This window comes from Tachypleus tridentatus, chromosome 6 (assembly GCF_004210375.1).
Source record: "Tachypleus tridentatus isolate NWPU-2018 chromosome 6, ASM421037v1, whole genome shotgun sequence".
NCBI classification, from domain to species: Eukaryota; Metazoa; Arthropoda; class Merostomata; order Xiphosura; family Limulidae; genus Tachypleus; species Tachypleus tridentatus.
In genome coordinates, this window is record NC_134830.1 from 153,763,649 (window position 1) to 153,780,746 (window position 17,098).

General features: G+C 34.8%; 3 protein-coding genes across 15 annotated transcripts in view; 1 reads left to right on the top strand and 2 right to left on the bottom strand.

Annotated features, from left to right (window-relative positions):
- Window positions 1–875: 875 nt before the first annotated feature.
- On the bottom strand, window positions 876–7,781 carry LOC143254141 (uncharacterized). Of its 2 annotated transcripts, none has more exons than XM_076508931.1 (4): window positions 7,499–7,781; window positions 2,839–3,547; window positions 2,174–2,322; window positions 876–1,122 (listed from the first exon to the last, which is right to left on the bottom strand). In XM_076508931.1, exons 1-4 carry the CDS (start codon window positions 7,608–7,610, stop codon window positions 959–961), a joined length of 1,134 nt encoding a protein of 377 aa, XP_076365046.1. In that variant the 5' UTR covers window positions 7,611–7,781; the 3' UTR covers window positions 876–958. The 2 variants fall into 2 exon arrangements, with proteins under 2 accessions (XP_076365046.1, XP_076365048.1); XM_076508933.1 differs by lacking the exon at window positions 7,499–7,781 and adding an exon at window positions 3,713–4,074.
- LOC143254156 (prolyl 4-hydroxylase subunit alpha-1-like) overlaps window positions 7,727–17,098 on the bottom strand; it is a 43,836-nt gene continuing 34,464 nt past the window's right edge. For 11 of the 12 annotated variants that reach the window (XR_013030034.1, XR_013030037.1, XR_013030036.1 and 8 more), the window contains one exon: window positions 12,438–15,412. Coding sequence is in view for 1 of the 12 variants with exons in the window: in XM_076508965.1 (XP_076365080.1) it covers window positions 15,389–15,412 (24 nt within the window). In the remaining 11 variants the exon portion in view is untranslated. Of the gene's footprint in view, window positions 7,810–12,437; window positions 15,413–17,098 lie in introns of those variants that run through there. The other variant, XR_013030033.1, reaches the window with a different exon arrangement.
- The window catches only part of LOC143254161 (dynein axonemal heavy chain 7-like), a 35,438-nt gene continuing 29,555 nt past the window's right edge, over window positions 11,216–17,098 (top strand). Inside the window, exons 1-2 of the mRNA XM_076508968.1 lie at window positions 11,216–11,363; window positions 16,587–16,816. The gene's annotated coding sequence lies outside the window, so the exon portion shown is untranslated. The remainder of the gene's footprint in view (window positions 11,364–16,586; window positions 16,817–17,098) is intronic.

Sequence of the window (17,098 nt, forward strand, 5' to 3'; positions counted from 1 at the left end):
AATCTTGAGAGGTCTTATCATTAAAATTGGAGGTTAGATAAGTACGGCGAGCACAGAACGGATAGCTCTTTATGGACATTATCCATAAATAAAACCACAAAATACCTGGTTTGATACTTCTCTCTTTGCAATTACCACTTTTCATTGTTTTTACTGTGGCGACATAAGTTTCAGCGTAAATCTGAGAGTTTACAACTCTAAAAATCATATTTCGATACCCAAATTAGGGAGAAGATGAATAGTTTGGACTAGCAATAAAACATTTTTTTTTACTGTTTCGCAGTAATTAAAAAAACCAACGTTTTCTCGTAAGGTAAACTGAAGTAAAAACCTGGTAAACCATTTCTCGTCAGCTAAGTGACATCAGAAAGTTAGTTCTTTCTATGTCCACCAGTTGACGAAACTAGTAAACAGCGAGCTATATTTGACAGATGAACGAATGATACGATTCCAATGCCAAAAGTAATTATAACAAGAGGTTGCTGCATTCCGTTAATTCAATTCAATGTGGCCAATATTTATGTACATTACTACCTTCATTAGTGAAAAAATATTGTATTTATCTAAATGATAACTTGGTTTGAGTTTTGAGAAAAGCTACAAGAGAGCCGACCTGAGCTACCCGCCCCTATTTCAAAAGTTATAGATTAGAGGAAAGGCAGTTAGTCAATACCACCCACCGCCAACTCTTGACCCACTCTTTTACCAACGAATAATAGTATTTACCGTCACATTACAACGCCCCCTCGGCTGAAAGAACGAATGCACTCGGTGTGACGGGGATTTAGGCCCGCAGGTTGGGAGTTGAGCGCCCTAACCGCCGAGCATCTAATAAAAAGGAAGCCACTTTAAGAAGGCAATAACCACACAATACGAAAGCTGATGAAACACTTTATTTATTATTAGTATTTATTTATTATTACGATACACTGAAATGTATATTTTATCCCAGTTCAAGTTAGCAAGTCAAATCTTCAGCCTTGAGGTCTGGAACCCGTCTCCCAGCAAGATTGGGAGGTTCTCTGCACGTGACGACTCGTGCCATTCCACTAGCATCAATGACTTTCTCTTTCCATTGAGGTATAATCCAGGATAGACGACAGTCACATGTGAAGGGTAAACCTAAATGTAATAACGTTCTTTGGTTAATTGATCATATATTGTGGAATAAAAATTTTCTAGAAGGAAATTCACTAGTTTGCATTCAGGAATTCACCAGAAATGTCATTATGGGGTTAGCATTTTAAAAATAAAATTCAAATATTAATTGTAAAGCTGCAAACTGGTTATCCGCGTTGTGCCAATTGCAGGGATTTAATCCCAAATTTTAGCGTATAAACAATCAATTTCTTCCAAGAACATACTCGCCTTTTCAAGTTCTGGGACGTGATTATGTGATGGTCAATCTCATTATTTTTGGTTAATAATAGCTTAAAGAGTTGGTGGTAGGTGGTGTTGACTAGCTTCCTTCCATGTGGTTTGTTCTTTTTATAAATTAGAGACGATAGGACAGTTGTTTAATAAGGAACTGTGTAACTTATATTTGTGGATTGATTTATTTCAACTTACTTTTGCTACTGTTGACATTTTCTGTCCTAGTATAAAGAAAAAAATAGCTATATTAAGAAACCCTCTTTGTCAATGTTGTACAAACCTCTTTCTTGTTTGTTTGTTTGTTTTAGAATTAGGCACAAACCTACACAATGGGCTATCTGTGCTCAGCCCACCAAAGGTATCGAAACGTAACTAGTCCTTTTTCTCTGACGACATCCAAACATGCTTACCTTGATTTGTACCACAGCCCTGCTATTGTTTGTACAGTTATTTTTATGTGTTTGCTCTTAATTATTCTTCGTGTGGTCAAATTCTCGCGACACGCGGTTTCGAAACCACTGCTGTATCACTTTAGAATTGATAATTATCTATCAATTGTTATATTTTAGCTCATGACAGATACATCAAGATTTATTTATCTTTCTTTCTGCTGTTGTTTTTTTAAGAAAAAATACACTTACCAATCACACTTATTCTATCAACTGACATGAAGATTGAAGAAAATACGCCAACCAGTTACAACAATTCTATCAAGTCACGTGAACATTGGAGAAAAATACACCTACCAATTACAATAAGTCTATCAAGTCACGTGAACATCGGAGAAAAATACACCTACCAATTACAATAAGTCTATCTAGTGACGTGAAGACTGGTTTGAAAGTTTGTTCGGGTAGCACAGATATTTGATTGATGGAGATGTCGAGCGATTTCAGTTTGGGCATATCTGTAAACAGATCTTCCGGAATAAAACTTATCTGGTTTCGGCTGTTAAAAAGAGAACCAGAGATATTGGTCACATGAACAAATATTTATTTGTTTGTTTTATATTCACTGAGGTGACACCTACTTTTATTTTATTATTATGAGAAATTTAGTTTGTATCACGACATTAAACTATCATTAATTAAATAAATAACGTATTTTGTGCCTGAGAGGTGGGTGTCCACATCAATACAAGGTTTAATTTATTTCGTCACTTGGTATTTTATTGGGTGAAGGACACTTGTTAAGATTCATCGTTGGAGGATCAATAAAAAGACAATGAAGGCGGAGCTTAGTGTTATTCAAACAGTACTAAAACTGATAAAAACTTTACAAATCCTCAAAAGGTTCATATGGTTCAGAAACGACATCATCTGAATATCTTTAAAATTACTGAAATCTGCCATTAATATTAAAACACAAGCTATTGGATGATCTGTCATAAGACGAAGGGCGATTACTATGTGAAAGGATGATGTTACTAGTATTAATGGTGTTACACGTAAATGATATACTTACTTCAAATCTATATACTCCAGTTCTGGTGCTGGTCTTGGAAAGTTCGAACGCTTTATTTCTGTTAAGTAGTTTCTTTCAAAGTTGACGTTTACCAAAGATGAAAAGTGGCCCATGGGTATTTCAGCCACTGTTTTCAAACCAGCAATTGACACAACTAATGAATTCATGTTGGAGCCTGCAAACCCTCCATAAAACCTAGGACTTAACTCATTAAATGTGGACACATTGGAAAAGAAAGTTGTGGACACTTCTGGTCCAAAGTCCACAGCTGAGAAAACTGACCAGTCAAAACTACTTCCTAAATCAACCCATTGCATGGAAACAAGAAGTTCGTTTTTGACTGATAATCCATCGAAAGCTGATAAACCGGACGATGGTTCACCTAAATATCCAAGTTTCGTGTGTGCTAAGTCCAAACTGAATTTTTCCACAGAACCAAACCCACCAAAGAAACGGTGTGGCAAAGAAGAAATTTCTCCAGAAATGATACTAAAGTAGATAATTGGACAGGACTGAAACTGTTGATACACGAGAAACGAAGAGTTATTATCGAGACCTCTACATGAATAGAAACAAGTATCAACATTTCTACTACAAGAACAGGGATAAATGTTTTCTGTAGGAGGACAGTCCGCCTTCACTGATACACCCAGCAACAACGTCACAATGGTCAGTAAAAGTGACCAATTCTTTGATTTTCCCGACATTCCTGTAAGATAAAAGTACTTAAATAACGAATAATTTTATGCAGTAACTTAAATATGTTTCACAGACATAAACTCACAGACAATTTTAAACAGAGAAATACAAGTTGTACAGATTACAACAGTATGAACAGAAGTAACGCTATAACATTAACAAACAAGCACCTCACCTGAAAATATAAACTTATCCAATATAAATCAAAACGTTTCTGATGTCCAAACGAACTTGTTTTCTTTATGTTACTTGTTTTCGTGCTCTTTGTTTTATGAAGTTTTCAGTTTTTAAACAAACTCAAGTAAACACTGATAACAGAACACGTGTTGATTCTCATTGTTATCTGTGTATCTTCAAACAGCTGGATGTGGATGTATAAATCTGTTACTATGGTAAACTGAGCTGCTGAAGAAAAGATAAATTATCATATAATTCACACTTTTTGTAGAAGTATTGAGATTGGAAGTGTACTGGTCTGGGCGAAACCACTACTAATATTTCTGAGGGATGTCCATCAACGTGTGTTTTTAGATTCAAAACTGGATGATATGTTAAACATGATACCAGAACTCAGTTGTATTAGTTAATAGTTTTTAAGCAAATTGTGAAACAATATTAAAAACTTTGTTATAGTCTATGTGGAATAGTGTCCTCTATATCCGTTTGTTTGTTGTTAAAACTACATAAAGTTTAATCTGTGTTGTGCTCACCACGGTTATCGAAACTTTGTTTTCAGTGTCATCCTTCCGGGGGAAGTGTTCTATATTTACAAATAAAATACGTCACACATCGACACAGGCTGGTAATGGCTGCAACTTTACCCTAGATGTTTTAATATGTGTTGTTGTTTTTTCATATGAAATGGTGAAATGAAAAAAAAAATGGTTCAATGGATTTTTAATTTCTTTTGTTCCAAATCTTAAAAACAAATTAAAATTTAATTTAGTAAAATATGAGGTCAAGGTCACATCTAAGATGTGTGGTTCTAAAATTCGTGGCTCAATCTCTGTGGTGTGCATAACGTAGAAGGCCTAAATTATTAGCTTTGTGATTAATAATAAATTGGCAAACAACAAGTTACAAGTATCGGTCAAACTGTATTCTCTTGAATAAGAAATTCAATGGGATTTGATCGAGTTGTGTAAAATTGTGAAAAGAATCGTTAATATTAATGTCTTATCTTTTGGCCCAGCATGGCCAGGTGGTTAAGGCACTCCACTCGTAATCTGAGGGTCTCTTTATAATGTGACAGCCATTCCTACAATTCGTTGGTAAAAGAATAGCCCATAAGTTGGCGGTGGGTGGTGATGACTCGCTGCTCTCCCTCTAGCCTTACATTGCTAAATTAGGAACGGCTGGCCCAGATAGCTCTAGCATAGTTTTGCGAAAAATTCAAAAACAAACAAACCTCACTGAACTTTTTTTTTTTTTTTTTTTACAACCTAAATGGAACAAACTTTCTCCCGGAGAATTGGTAAGTGTGATTTTCCAAAAAGTATTTCAGAACGTTAAAATATTGACGTACGTGCTACGTGGTATTTGATCATAAACTTAAAATATCATATTAAGGATGAGCTATGTCTGCGAATGTAGAGAAAAATGTAATTATTCACATTTTAATACAGGTCTTTAAGTTACCTTCGTAGCGTAAAACCACAAAATGTAAAATATGTATTCTGTCGACCGATGGGAATCGAACCTGAGATTTTAGGATTGTAACTTTGTACCGTTGACAAAATGTTTGTTTGTTTTGTTTTTGAATTTCGCACAAAGCTACCCGAGGGCTATCTGTGCTAGCCGTCCCTAATTTAGCAGTGTAAGACTAGAGGGAAGGCAGCTAGTCATCACCACCCTCCGCCAACTCTTGGACTACTCTTTTACCAACGAATAGTGGGATTGATCGTCACATTATAACGCCCATACGGCTAAAAGGGCGAGCATGTTTGGTTGGACGAGAATGCGAATCCGCGAACCTCAGATTATGAGTCGCACGCCTTGACACGCTTGGCCATGCCGGGCCATAAAACAAAATAAATAAAGTTTCTGATGGGAATCGAACCTGAGATTTTAGGATTGTAACTTTGTCCCGTTGAAAATATGTCCAGATTTCGAAAGCACTCGGGTTAGAGTATTTTATAACTGATAGGTGTATGTTGTTGCTGCTTTCAGAAGGTGGTGCAAATAAAAAGTACTTGAATTTATAGGCGGAACAAATATTAATCAAATAATAGTCTGTCAAGAAATATTTAAGAAAATAAACAAAGTTAAGGCCCATCATGGCCAGATTAACTCGTAATCTGAGGGTCGCGGGTTCGAATCTCCATCCCACCAAACGTGCTCGCCCTTTTAGCCGTGGTAGTATTATAATGTGACGATCACTATTCGTTGGTAAAAAAGTAGCCCAAGAGTTGGCGGTGGGTGATGATGACTAGCTGCCTTTCTCTAGTCTTACACTGCTAAATTATGGACGGCTAGCACAAATAGCCCTCGAGTAGCTATGCGCGAAATTCAAAAATAAAAAAAATTTATCGAAAGCTGATAAACCCGACAATAGTTCACCTAAGTATCCAAGTTTCATGTGTGCTAAGTCCAAACTGAATATTTCCACAGAACCAAACCACCCAAAGAAACGGTGTGGCAAAGAAGAAATTTCTTCAGAAGTAATACTAAAGTAGATAATTGGACAGGACTGAAACTGTTGATACACGAGAAACGACGAGTTATTATCGAGACCTCTACATGAATAGAAACAAGTATTAACGTTTCTACTACAAGAACAGGGATAAATGTTTTCTGTAGGAGGACAGTCCGCCTTCACTGATACACCCAGCAACAACGTCACAATAGTCAGTAAAAGTGAATAACCGTGGATTTTCTCCAACATTTCTGTAACAGCAAAAAAAGTATCAAAAGTATTAACGTATTTTAGCCTAAACATAACGATATACATGTATATACGTTTTGTATTCTGTATAAAAACTAAATGCTTACTTTCGACTCAATGATAATCACAACGCACCCTGCCGGCCAGAAATTAAAGAACGAAAATCTAATAGTCAACAAACAGTTGTAGGACACAAGCGAAGTGACATTGACAAAATGAAAGTCTTTCTTATTGACATAAATTCAACCAAGCTAAAGATGTCACCCTCGTAGAAACAATCACCGATCTGTTCTCGTAAGTCACTTCGTATCCTTCAGTTGCTAAAGCAGTTCTTAGAACCTATTTCAATGTATACTGAAAAAAAATACATGAAACGTTTAATACTTGTTTTAAACAACCGGTTTTTCTAAACCGGTTACTAAGTTCCCGTCTTGAGCATTAGTAGTTAACTCCACTCCACAGAGATATTTAATAACACAGGTTACGACACTGATGTGTCAAGTTAAGAATATTTTAAAGGTTACTTGTGTTTCTGGTTTTTATTTATTATGAACCCGTGTAAAATATATGAATAATAAGCTCACCACTAGAGGGACACGAAAAGTAGAATTAAAATGAGACATTTTGAAACGGATGCTGTAATGTTTGTTTCTTTGTTTGTTTGTTTTCCGCGCTAGCCGTCCTTAATTTAGCGGTGTAACACTAGAGGGAAGGCAGCTAACCGCCACCACCCACCGTCCACTCTTGGGCTACTCTTTTACCAACGAATAGTGGGAATGACCCACACATTACAACGCCCCAAAGGGCTGAAAGGACGAGCATGTTTGGTGCGACGGGGATTCAAATCCGCGACCCTCAGATTACGAGTCGAATGCCTTAACCCGCATTAACAACACACTTATGATCTGAAACTTATTTCGCTACAAAGTTTTATCAAACTGCTTATAGTTACATTACATTAGTAAATCCTAGTCAACTTGATCATATCAATTATAAATAAATTAATAGTATTACTATTAGTAATACAGCTTGAACTTGTGTCTGACCCCGGTTCTACTGCTATCAGAATTTACTTACCAGTGTTCGCGTTGAGTGGACCGGTAACCATGAAATTCACAATATCATCTATTTTAGATTTGTTTCCATTCATCTTCCAGTTTCCACCAACAAAGAATTTTCTGTCAGACATACTTTAGAAATTTACGAATCAGCTAGAACTAACAGAAATCTTTTCTTAAAAGTTACTTCCACTAATAGTTGTTCTGATATTACCGACGACGTGATCTCACTCAAAATGATGTCCAGTGACCTTGACAAAATATAGCTTCGTAACACGGCTGTAAGGTGACGCCACTGTCAGACCTGAAGAATTTCACAACCAAAAGAGGCTGAAAAAAAGTCACACTACGTTACATGATATCTAAGTTTAAACAAAAACAAAATATTTTATTCATTTGAAATATTTTCAGATGTAACTAGAAGTGACAGAATTAACTACGTAAAGCGACTTTTATGTCAGGATATCTTCATTAAGAGATTGCTTAATATCTTGTCAACAAAAAATCACTTAAGCTTTAAGAAAGTACTTGTATTTATTAATCTTTTAGCCATTAAGCCAATTTACATACAAGAAATCCCTGGTATCTCAGCGGTAAATCTGACGGCTTATAACTGTAAAAATCAGGTTTCAATATCTGCGATAAGCACGGTACAGATTGCCCATTCAGAGATTTTCATTAGAATTTTTTTCAATTGCACAATTATATTTTAACTTCATCATTTTAAATACACGACGGCTTATTCACCTCATGTATTTAGGCCTAGCAACAAACGGTTCAAAAGAGGAAAAATATTCTGGTAAATACATTTATGTATACTCTGGAATGGGATTTTATAACATTGATTATGTTTTATTTATTTAACCACTTGAATTTACACGTGTAGGTGAATTTTCACCAGCACAAATAACTTTACCGACGCACGATTTCTGATCAACTGCACACGAGGTAAGCCCCTGGTCTATCGTTTAACTTCTTGCTTAACAACAAGCAAAGATATTAGAGAGACAATAAATGCAAGAAGGAAATTTTGAATCAAATAAAAGGCAAGCTTAGTCCAATGGTTAGTATACCGGACTGTAGTCCGCGTCCGGTTATAATTATTCGTTTATTTTAACACAAATCTTCAAAAGGAGCTATCTGCACTCTATCCATCTCGAGAAATCGAAATCTAGATTTTAACGTTGTAAATGGGTAAGCTTACTGCTAACCCATTGAAGGAGAGAAATTAATACAGAAGTACATATGAAAAATATAACAACAATAAAAAATGTTGAAAATATAATCAATTTACTCGAGTTCAAGATACACACAATAGAAAAAATCAACTTATGTTGATTATTTACGAAAATCCAACATGTTCTAAGTATTCAAGATTGCTTAAAGGTGAATTTTGCAGAAAAAAGAAAACTTTGCAGTAAAAAAAACTACTCATACTGATCAATTTTGTAGGTTCATATTTTTTATAAAAAATATGTGCTAATAAATGAAACATTGATCTTGATGCAGAAAGAGCCATTTCCGAGCGACAATCCGAACGTTTTACTTTTACGTTTGCCGCTAGGAAAAGTACTGTGACGTAATAGTTGCCAAACAAACCGACAACACCAGTGCGTTGAATGTAAATAAACATGGGCAGTGCATACAGAGAAACAGAGGCGGAGTCTATTTTGACTTTGTGTTCTGAACAGTGTTGAGTAGCACCATATTAATTAGAACCTACTTTGAACGAAGCTAGAACAGTTACTTTTGACACAGATCTGATAAGTTCTAGTGATGAGAACAGTTCCACGAGCGAGAGTAGCTGAACTGTGAGTGATACTGATAGCGCCAAGACCGGTTGCGAGTCGGTCATACCTCCAGTGGAAAAATGGTAAGCTTAAGTCATAACAACAAATATGGTCTGTATTATTTCACGTGTAATTTTAAGCATCTCGAAACCTGTCTGGTGTTTATAAATTATTGGTATCACAGACTGGGTTTTATTTGTTTATACTTTGCCGACTATAGTAACTAATACTCGGCCCTTCCACAATCATTGTACCGGGAATTTATGACTCGTAACAAAATGAATTTCAATTATACGTCATAATTCTGTCTGTAAAATCAAACTAGATGTAGTAGTCTGAATAGTTAATTTATCTTGAAATGTTAAATTTGAAAAATAGAATTCTTCAAACTTTTCCATGTTTAAAAATGATACAGAAACATCTACAGAATGATCTACCAGCTTTTAAACTTGGAATGTACTCTATTTGGGATAAATGTGTCCACTGTCTAGACTAGAAAATCAAGGTTGCACTGACTTTCAGGTGCCACAAATGCAAAACACACTTATGAATGTGAAATGTGTATATCTAGTTACATTCTTCAAAAACGTGTACTTTTTAAATTATTATATTATACTAGTTATTGTTTATCGCTTTATACTGCACACATACCTTTGAGTTTGTTCTTTTAGTGATGATGAGGAATGGCTTCAAAGTGGTGGAACCTGTACACTGCAGGCTGAGATCAGTCCTCAGCTCTACACGAGGAGAGATGGTGGGAACGATCCTGTCTACTGTCGATGGTTTTTTCAGTCTCAACCTGCCTGGCTTGAAACCAACGTAATCCAAAATAGTGGGATCCAACACAAAACATGAGCGTTCAAAGTGATTTTGACAAAGCTTTGCATGGTGTGAAGGAGTCTAGTTCTTCCTATTAACCATTCGCACCCACTGTCGCCACCTTGCTGGTTCCTTCTCCTTGCACGGAAACGAAAAGAACCTTTTGCCTGATGCCGAACCGTTTTTACAACCATAAGCAATGCAGTGAACCATATTATCATAAAACAAACATAAAGTAGCAATATCAAGACAAAAAATAGTCTCACAACGTATGTAATCCGAAAAAAAGCACCGATAGATTTACATAAAACACCAGCACTGAAAGGAACACAATGGTCGGTGCGCAACGAAGCGTGTTTGGCAACTATTACGTCAAAGCTGTAAAACGTCACGGAAACAGCCGAACGACCGAGAAGAACTTGAGTTCGAGGGCCTGCATATTTTGTTTCATTTTTATTCAAACACCAAAGTGTTTAAATATATGGCAACCACACAGGAATTATACCTAACCAAAGCACAGTTTCTAAGGCAATTATTAAATTTGTCGAAAATTCACCTTTAAAACGTAAAACATTTCAGTGAAGCTTTGTAACAAATGTAGGTGTTAAGATATAACATTAGTCTTTGGAATTCAGGAAGTGCGATATCTGGCCGTCATGATAAGTTATGACAACGGGATATAATGACGTGTAGAAACTTGTATATTATCAACACATCAATGCTTAACATTAGCAATATCTTTTTATATTAAACCTTATATATTTACTTATATTCATGCAATTAAATTTAATCAATAAACAGGAATCAATAATGTTTTTCCCATGAAACTGAAGAAAGACACTCTAGTTATTGGAAAAACATTGTATTAATTAACTTGCAGTTGTTAAAAATACAGATAATTACTAATAAATATGGTCTTAGAAACTTTTGATAACTGTTTTATTAGACTCTTTTATAAAGTTCTCAAATAACTTGTCCAGTATTTGGAGTTACTTCATAATTTTAATATACGTAATTGTGTGTGTACTTTGAGTGTCTGATCAAAAAATGAACTAAAACGGATAAGAGTAAATTTTATTAATATCTGTTTGTAGACAGCAAGATAGAGCTCAACAGACAGATGGCTCCCTAATAGCGCTGTTTAACATGTTTCTACAACGAGTTAGAGAACAAATTCATGTAGTTCTAGCTATGAGCCCTATAGGGGATTCTTTCAGAACTCGATTTCGCAGATTTTCGTCTTTGGTAAACTACTGCACCATTGACTGGTTTCAGGTAGTTGTTGTTTTTAAAAGTTAATTGGTATAGTGTTATGTTATAGACAATCTGTTGCTCTTTTTTTTAATTTTAATTAGTATTTTTTATCTTTTGAATGGTGACTAATATCTTTACTTATTCTATAGAAGTCAAAGCTCTTTAGTTTGTGATAACACTTGTTAAAAATATAAGTTAATATTCACCATCTGTTATAAATAATTTATTGCTACTGCACAATTGGTCCAAGTTCACTGTGGAGCCTTTTTCGCTCAGAGATGGGCGTTTTTACCTGGTGGTAGATGCCAATAATAGATATCTCCATTGCCTACCTTCACATCCTTTTAGAACTTCAGTTTTGACCTACTTTCTCCCCAAGTCTGCACTGAATACAGAGGGTTCTTCCTCGTTTTCTCCTATTTTCTTCCTTCCATCTCCCAACTTTACTTTTGTTTGGATCCCAATAAACCCTGTTTCTAGTTATGGGCATCAGGTGTGATATTACACTTACAACTACTCTCTAGGATATGTACAACCATCTTTTTATTCCTTGTTAACCCTCCTCCCTTTGTGATCTTTTCCTTTGTCTCTTAAGATTTGGGTCCACTTTCTGGGCCATTTAACCTACTTCTCTCTTTACCTTCTTCATCCCAAACCTTGTTCTATGTTTTCTGCCATCTGATCCTTCTTCTCACATTTTTCCTCATTTCTTATCTTTGTTGTCTGTTGGAGGAGATACTTCACACTAGCATGTAGACCATGCCAAGTACGTTCATTTCCAACCATCTTCATCACATTGCACTTTTGCCCATGTTGCAATTTTGTTTTTCCATCTGTGGCTGTGCTCCAGACTTTGATGTGACTTTAACTGGTACGTTTTTTTCATTTCCCTCTTTTTCAGGGGTGTAATGTAGTCATGGGCTGACTTGCAGGCAGGCCGAGTAGGTTGTTTGGCTTAGCTGTTGGAGCTTCAGCTAATACTACATACTGTTACATGATATATTTATTTGAAGTGAGGATGCAGTGTGTGAATGGAGCATGCAGGCACTAACTCAAGAATTTATAGTTAAAACAAAGCAAAGACTTAGACTAGGATTTCCAATAACACTTTTTATATATGTCATCAAACCCTTAATATTTACACACACATATATATATATATATATATATATATCTTTATTCATGTTTATCATAGGCAATCATTTTAACTGTATTAACATGATGACTGATGTTTAAGAAAGAATGACATGAAAATTACTTAAAAAAAGCTTGGGCACGAAATGGGTTTTACTAATAGCAAGAGACATCTTCTATACTTTTTCCTTGATTCCTTCTTGACTTCTCTCCCTTCTTCTTCTGACAAAGATGAGATCCGAGATGTGAGCCTTCTAGATGATGATGTCAATCAAGTGAGATTGCTTGCTAGATTTCGAACAATCTGGCATCTGCTCTAGGATCTTTTATACTAGCTGAGGGGAGAATTATCAACTTAATCATAAGTACCATGGTGTCAGTTGATTTCCTGTTTGTGATTTCTTAAGTTTGTTAGTTACTAATAGTTTGTGCTAATGTGTCATCAAATGGAAAAGGTTTCTTTCTTGTTTACAAACTTCTAAGTTTGTTAGTTAATCATTTTCTTAACAACAATAGCCCATGTTGTAGCATCAGCCCAATATCCAAGGTTCTTCTGGGTTTCAACATCCAAGTTTGCTTAACTCCTTTTAATCTCGATAGCGTCAATTCATTTCAACTCAAACATACAATGGACAGTTTCTCATCTTTAATTTACAGCTTGAATAACGCCTTTTAACGTTGATAGTGTCTATCTGTTTCAATCTAAACAAATAGCAGATGTTATTCAGCAGCTTTCTGTGATTCTATGTTTTATAGAACTCCTCTGTTGTCCTTGATAGCATCAGTTCTTCTTAAACTAGCTATAAACTTGGCGTGTCTCCTTGCTGTTGTTATTCTGTAAACATTATTGCTTCATACACATATTTTTTATACTTCCTGTTTATTAAAATAATTATTGAAGGCATCCAAATATCTAGAGATGCCTCATGGATTATTGCTTTCATTCTTCCTTTTTCTCTTTTATTACACTGATCTCACTCTGTGGCAAGTAGTGCCTGACCAGGTATTTTTTAATTTCACAGCAGCACTGGCCACGTAGACTCTCAATCTATCATCTATGCTCCACATGTTCACCATAGAGATGGGGTGTTTCACAAGATCACTAGCAGATTATCTACCTCTTGATAATTGCTTCATAAACATGTCTGTTTTGGACTGCTTAGGTAAGATACAAGGGGATAGCTGCTCATCCCTGCCACTCAGTATGGTCCTCTTTTCAAAATACAGATTTGTGACCTCCCATTGTACTGTTTCCAGTGTTGATGTTCCTGCAGACTCTTCAATGCATTCTCACCCTCTTTCCAGTTGAGTAAGTCCTTACCACTTTCCAGTTTTTAGCTGCTGGGGTGGTTGACCACGGAGGCACCCTCCTGAATGGGTTCCACAAATAAAGTAGGCTATAACTATTCAGTTGAGAGTCGGATGGTCGTGTTTTGCTGCTGTAGATGTGATGTGGCCTCCACAGGAGTTTCATCTGTCTTCTCACTGCTGGATGTGACATCCTTATGCTGCTTACACATTCCATCAATATTCACAACAAAAAGAGATGATCCATCTCATTACAAGATGATGTGACCATCTTATAACATTTATAATATTGTGGAGTTGATCTGTTACCTTACTGATTGACATGGCATCCTGTTTCATATTCCATACCAACTGGAATTGATCCATTGCAAATACAGTTTGCCCATTTTGATTGAGAGACCTTATCCTACCTTCCCATGGATGTCATTTCCCAATGTTATAATGTTTATTTGAGTGAACCAGTCAACATAAGTCCTCACACAAGTTAAATCTATCCTCTATATGCTGAGTGGCCAGTCTCAGATTGCTATAGGGTGTTGATCTTTATGTAGTATCCAGTCATCATAGCAGGTCTTAATCCCTCATTGAGTTTGAAGTTGAAGATGGTGTAATCCTCATTCTACCTTCATATGTATGTAGGTACCCAATAGAGGGAGTTTTGGGTGTAGTACAGTCTGACATGCCCCAGCCACTCTACACCTTATGATTTCCATTGTTATATTTTATGAATTATACACATGGGTGAAAAGTATACCTAACTCAGAAATGATGCGGTTCCCTTCCTCTTATCTCCAGATCGTTTTCTTTTATGATTAGGGGTATCCTTTGAACACTTTTGGGAAGTACTTCTGTTATTCCCTCTCACCTGCTCTTCTCCATGTGAATGTAGGATTCTAGATAGTCTTGTGAGAGGAGGTAAATGTCTATCAGAAATACATTTTCAATAAATACGTTTACAGATTTTGTTCATTCTTCAAACTATATGGTCTATGATGCCTGACTTTATGCTCTTGGGATGATTTGTTTATAACCATGGTATTTCCCCACATCTGTTGGTTTCCTGCATACTCTTGTTATGTATGAGCTGTGTCTTGGCAATTATCACATCAAAGAATGAGTCCTTGTTATCTTTTTCAATTGTAAATTATATCATGCAACCTTACATGCTTACATGAATTACGGATTTCTGAATCTTGTCTCTAGTGTATTGCCGTATTACAAAGGAGCATCAACATTCCTGAACCAAATATGTTTTGAATTGTCAAGTTTAACATGTTCCATATAGAGATCCATTATAAAAACGATCATGTACTAAATTGAAATATTAATGAATTAATAGAATATGAATTACATGTGAGAAAAAGAAAGATAAAAGAAGCTTTCTGTATTTGTCTGTCTGATAACACTCTTAGTCAACTTAGCACAGAAGTAATCAAAAACCTTTTAAAAACATTCAAAGTGTTAGTTGACTTAAGCTTTAAAAGGGAAGATCCCAGTCAAGATTTTTATCAAGAAGACTTAGGATCAAATCCTGGCCATTACAAACACAAAAAATCAAATCCTGGCCATTACTAACACAAAAAATAGTCCCTCCCAGGATTTTCTCATATAGGGCAGCAGACTGGCATCTGAAACATAAGATAAATACTAATTAATTATTATAATCTAATTGATAAAAGTTACTAAATGATAATTAGATTAACATGATGATATAGATTACTAATGAGAAGGGTTTATTATTTTATCACTCTTGAGACAAAAGAGCTGCTGAAACACTGAGTGGTTTCAAGTACTTGTTGTTGAGAATAAAGGATCATTGACAAGTCAGATCTGTTGCATTTTTATTGTTTTTAATTATTCACATTTAATTATTTTTAGAGTTTTTTAGATTTCATTTTATGTGATCAATAACTGTATGATATAAAACCTAATCAACAAGGATTTTTGCACAAAGTAAGTGTACCTTTAAAAATGTATTATAAAGGAAATAAAAATATGGTTGATTTTGAAACTTCATTCAGTTTTAACAGTTGTTTAAGCAATTATTTGTTATTACAAATTAATGAAATTCATAAATCTTTGTATTATTGATACTGATAATAAATATGAATTGTGAAGAGCTTGAATATGTGAAAATTAATTTTTTCATGATGTTTTTTAACTAATGCTTTTCTTTCTTCAATGTTCATTTATGTATATAATCTCTAAACAGTTACGTTACATTGAGATATAATAAAACTGTGTAAAATGTAATTTTATTGGTAAACAGATGTTGCAGTTCAAGAAAAGCCTGAATACCTGGTTAAATATGTTCTAGACATGTAAATTAAGAACTAATATTTAATCATAAATCTAGATGAGAAAGTTTCAAATTTAAAAAATAAAACACAGTAAACAAGACTCCATTTAACTTCATCATCAGATGGTTAGAGATCCTATATTATAAGCTTGAGGTTTAACAAGTTAAGTATTATAATATTTGTTCAAAGTAATCTTATATATTTTATTACTCAAATATGTTACTTAGGACATTAACTAAGGACAGACATTAATGAATTAAGATAAAAATAGTACATATAATGATGCTTAGTTATACATATTTGGAGATAGTTTATTTAAAATGTGGATTTAATACTGATTAGATTGAGGTCTTACATTTATAACCATTATTTGTACATGTTTTAGGTGTAGTGAAACAATATCCTATTCATTTATGTACTTTTAACTGGTATTTCCTAATCAGTGAACACTTTGTGTTTCTAATTGTTCTCTTTAGAATCACATAGTTGTTTTTTTTTTCAGTCCTGGCCTGAAGATGCTTTAGAAGCTGTTGCAAGTCAGTACTTAGAAGATGTTGAACTAGCTCCTGAGGAAAGGGAAGGCTGCATTATTATGTGCAAACACTTACACAACACCACTGAAGCTCTGTCTGTCATGTTTCTAAGTGAATTACAAAGATACAATTATGTTACACCTACTTCCTACCTGGAACTTATTTCTACTTTCAAGTCCCTACTGAAGAAAAAGAGAAGGTAGGTATAAAACAGTTCTGTAAATTGAATTATTGTTTTAACTCATTTCAAATGTCACTTGATCTGCCTTTTATTTTCTATTATGACTCTGGTAAATACATTCTTTGTTGATATTAGTTCAGTTTTTTGTATCTACAACATCACATACTAAGCAATTATCTCAAAAGGAGACAATTACCTGAGTAAAAGACTAGTGAATAGACTTTTCTTTTTTGTTTGCACTCAAAATCTAAAAATTTTTTATAACTGCTGATTTAATATTAGCAGAGTAATAATAATCTT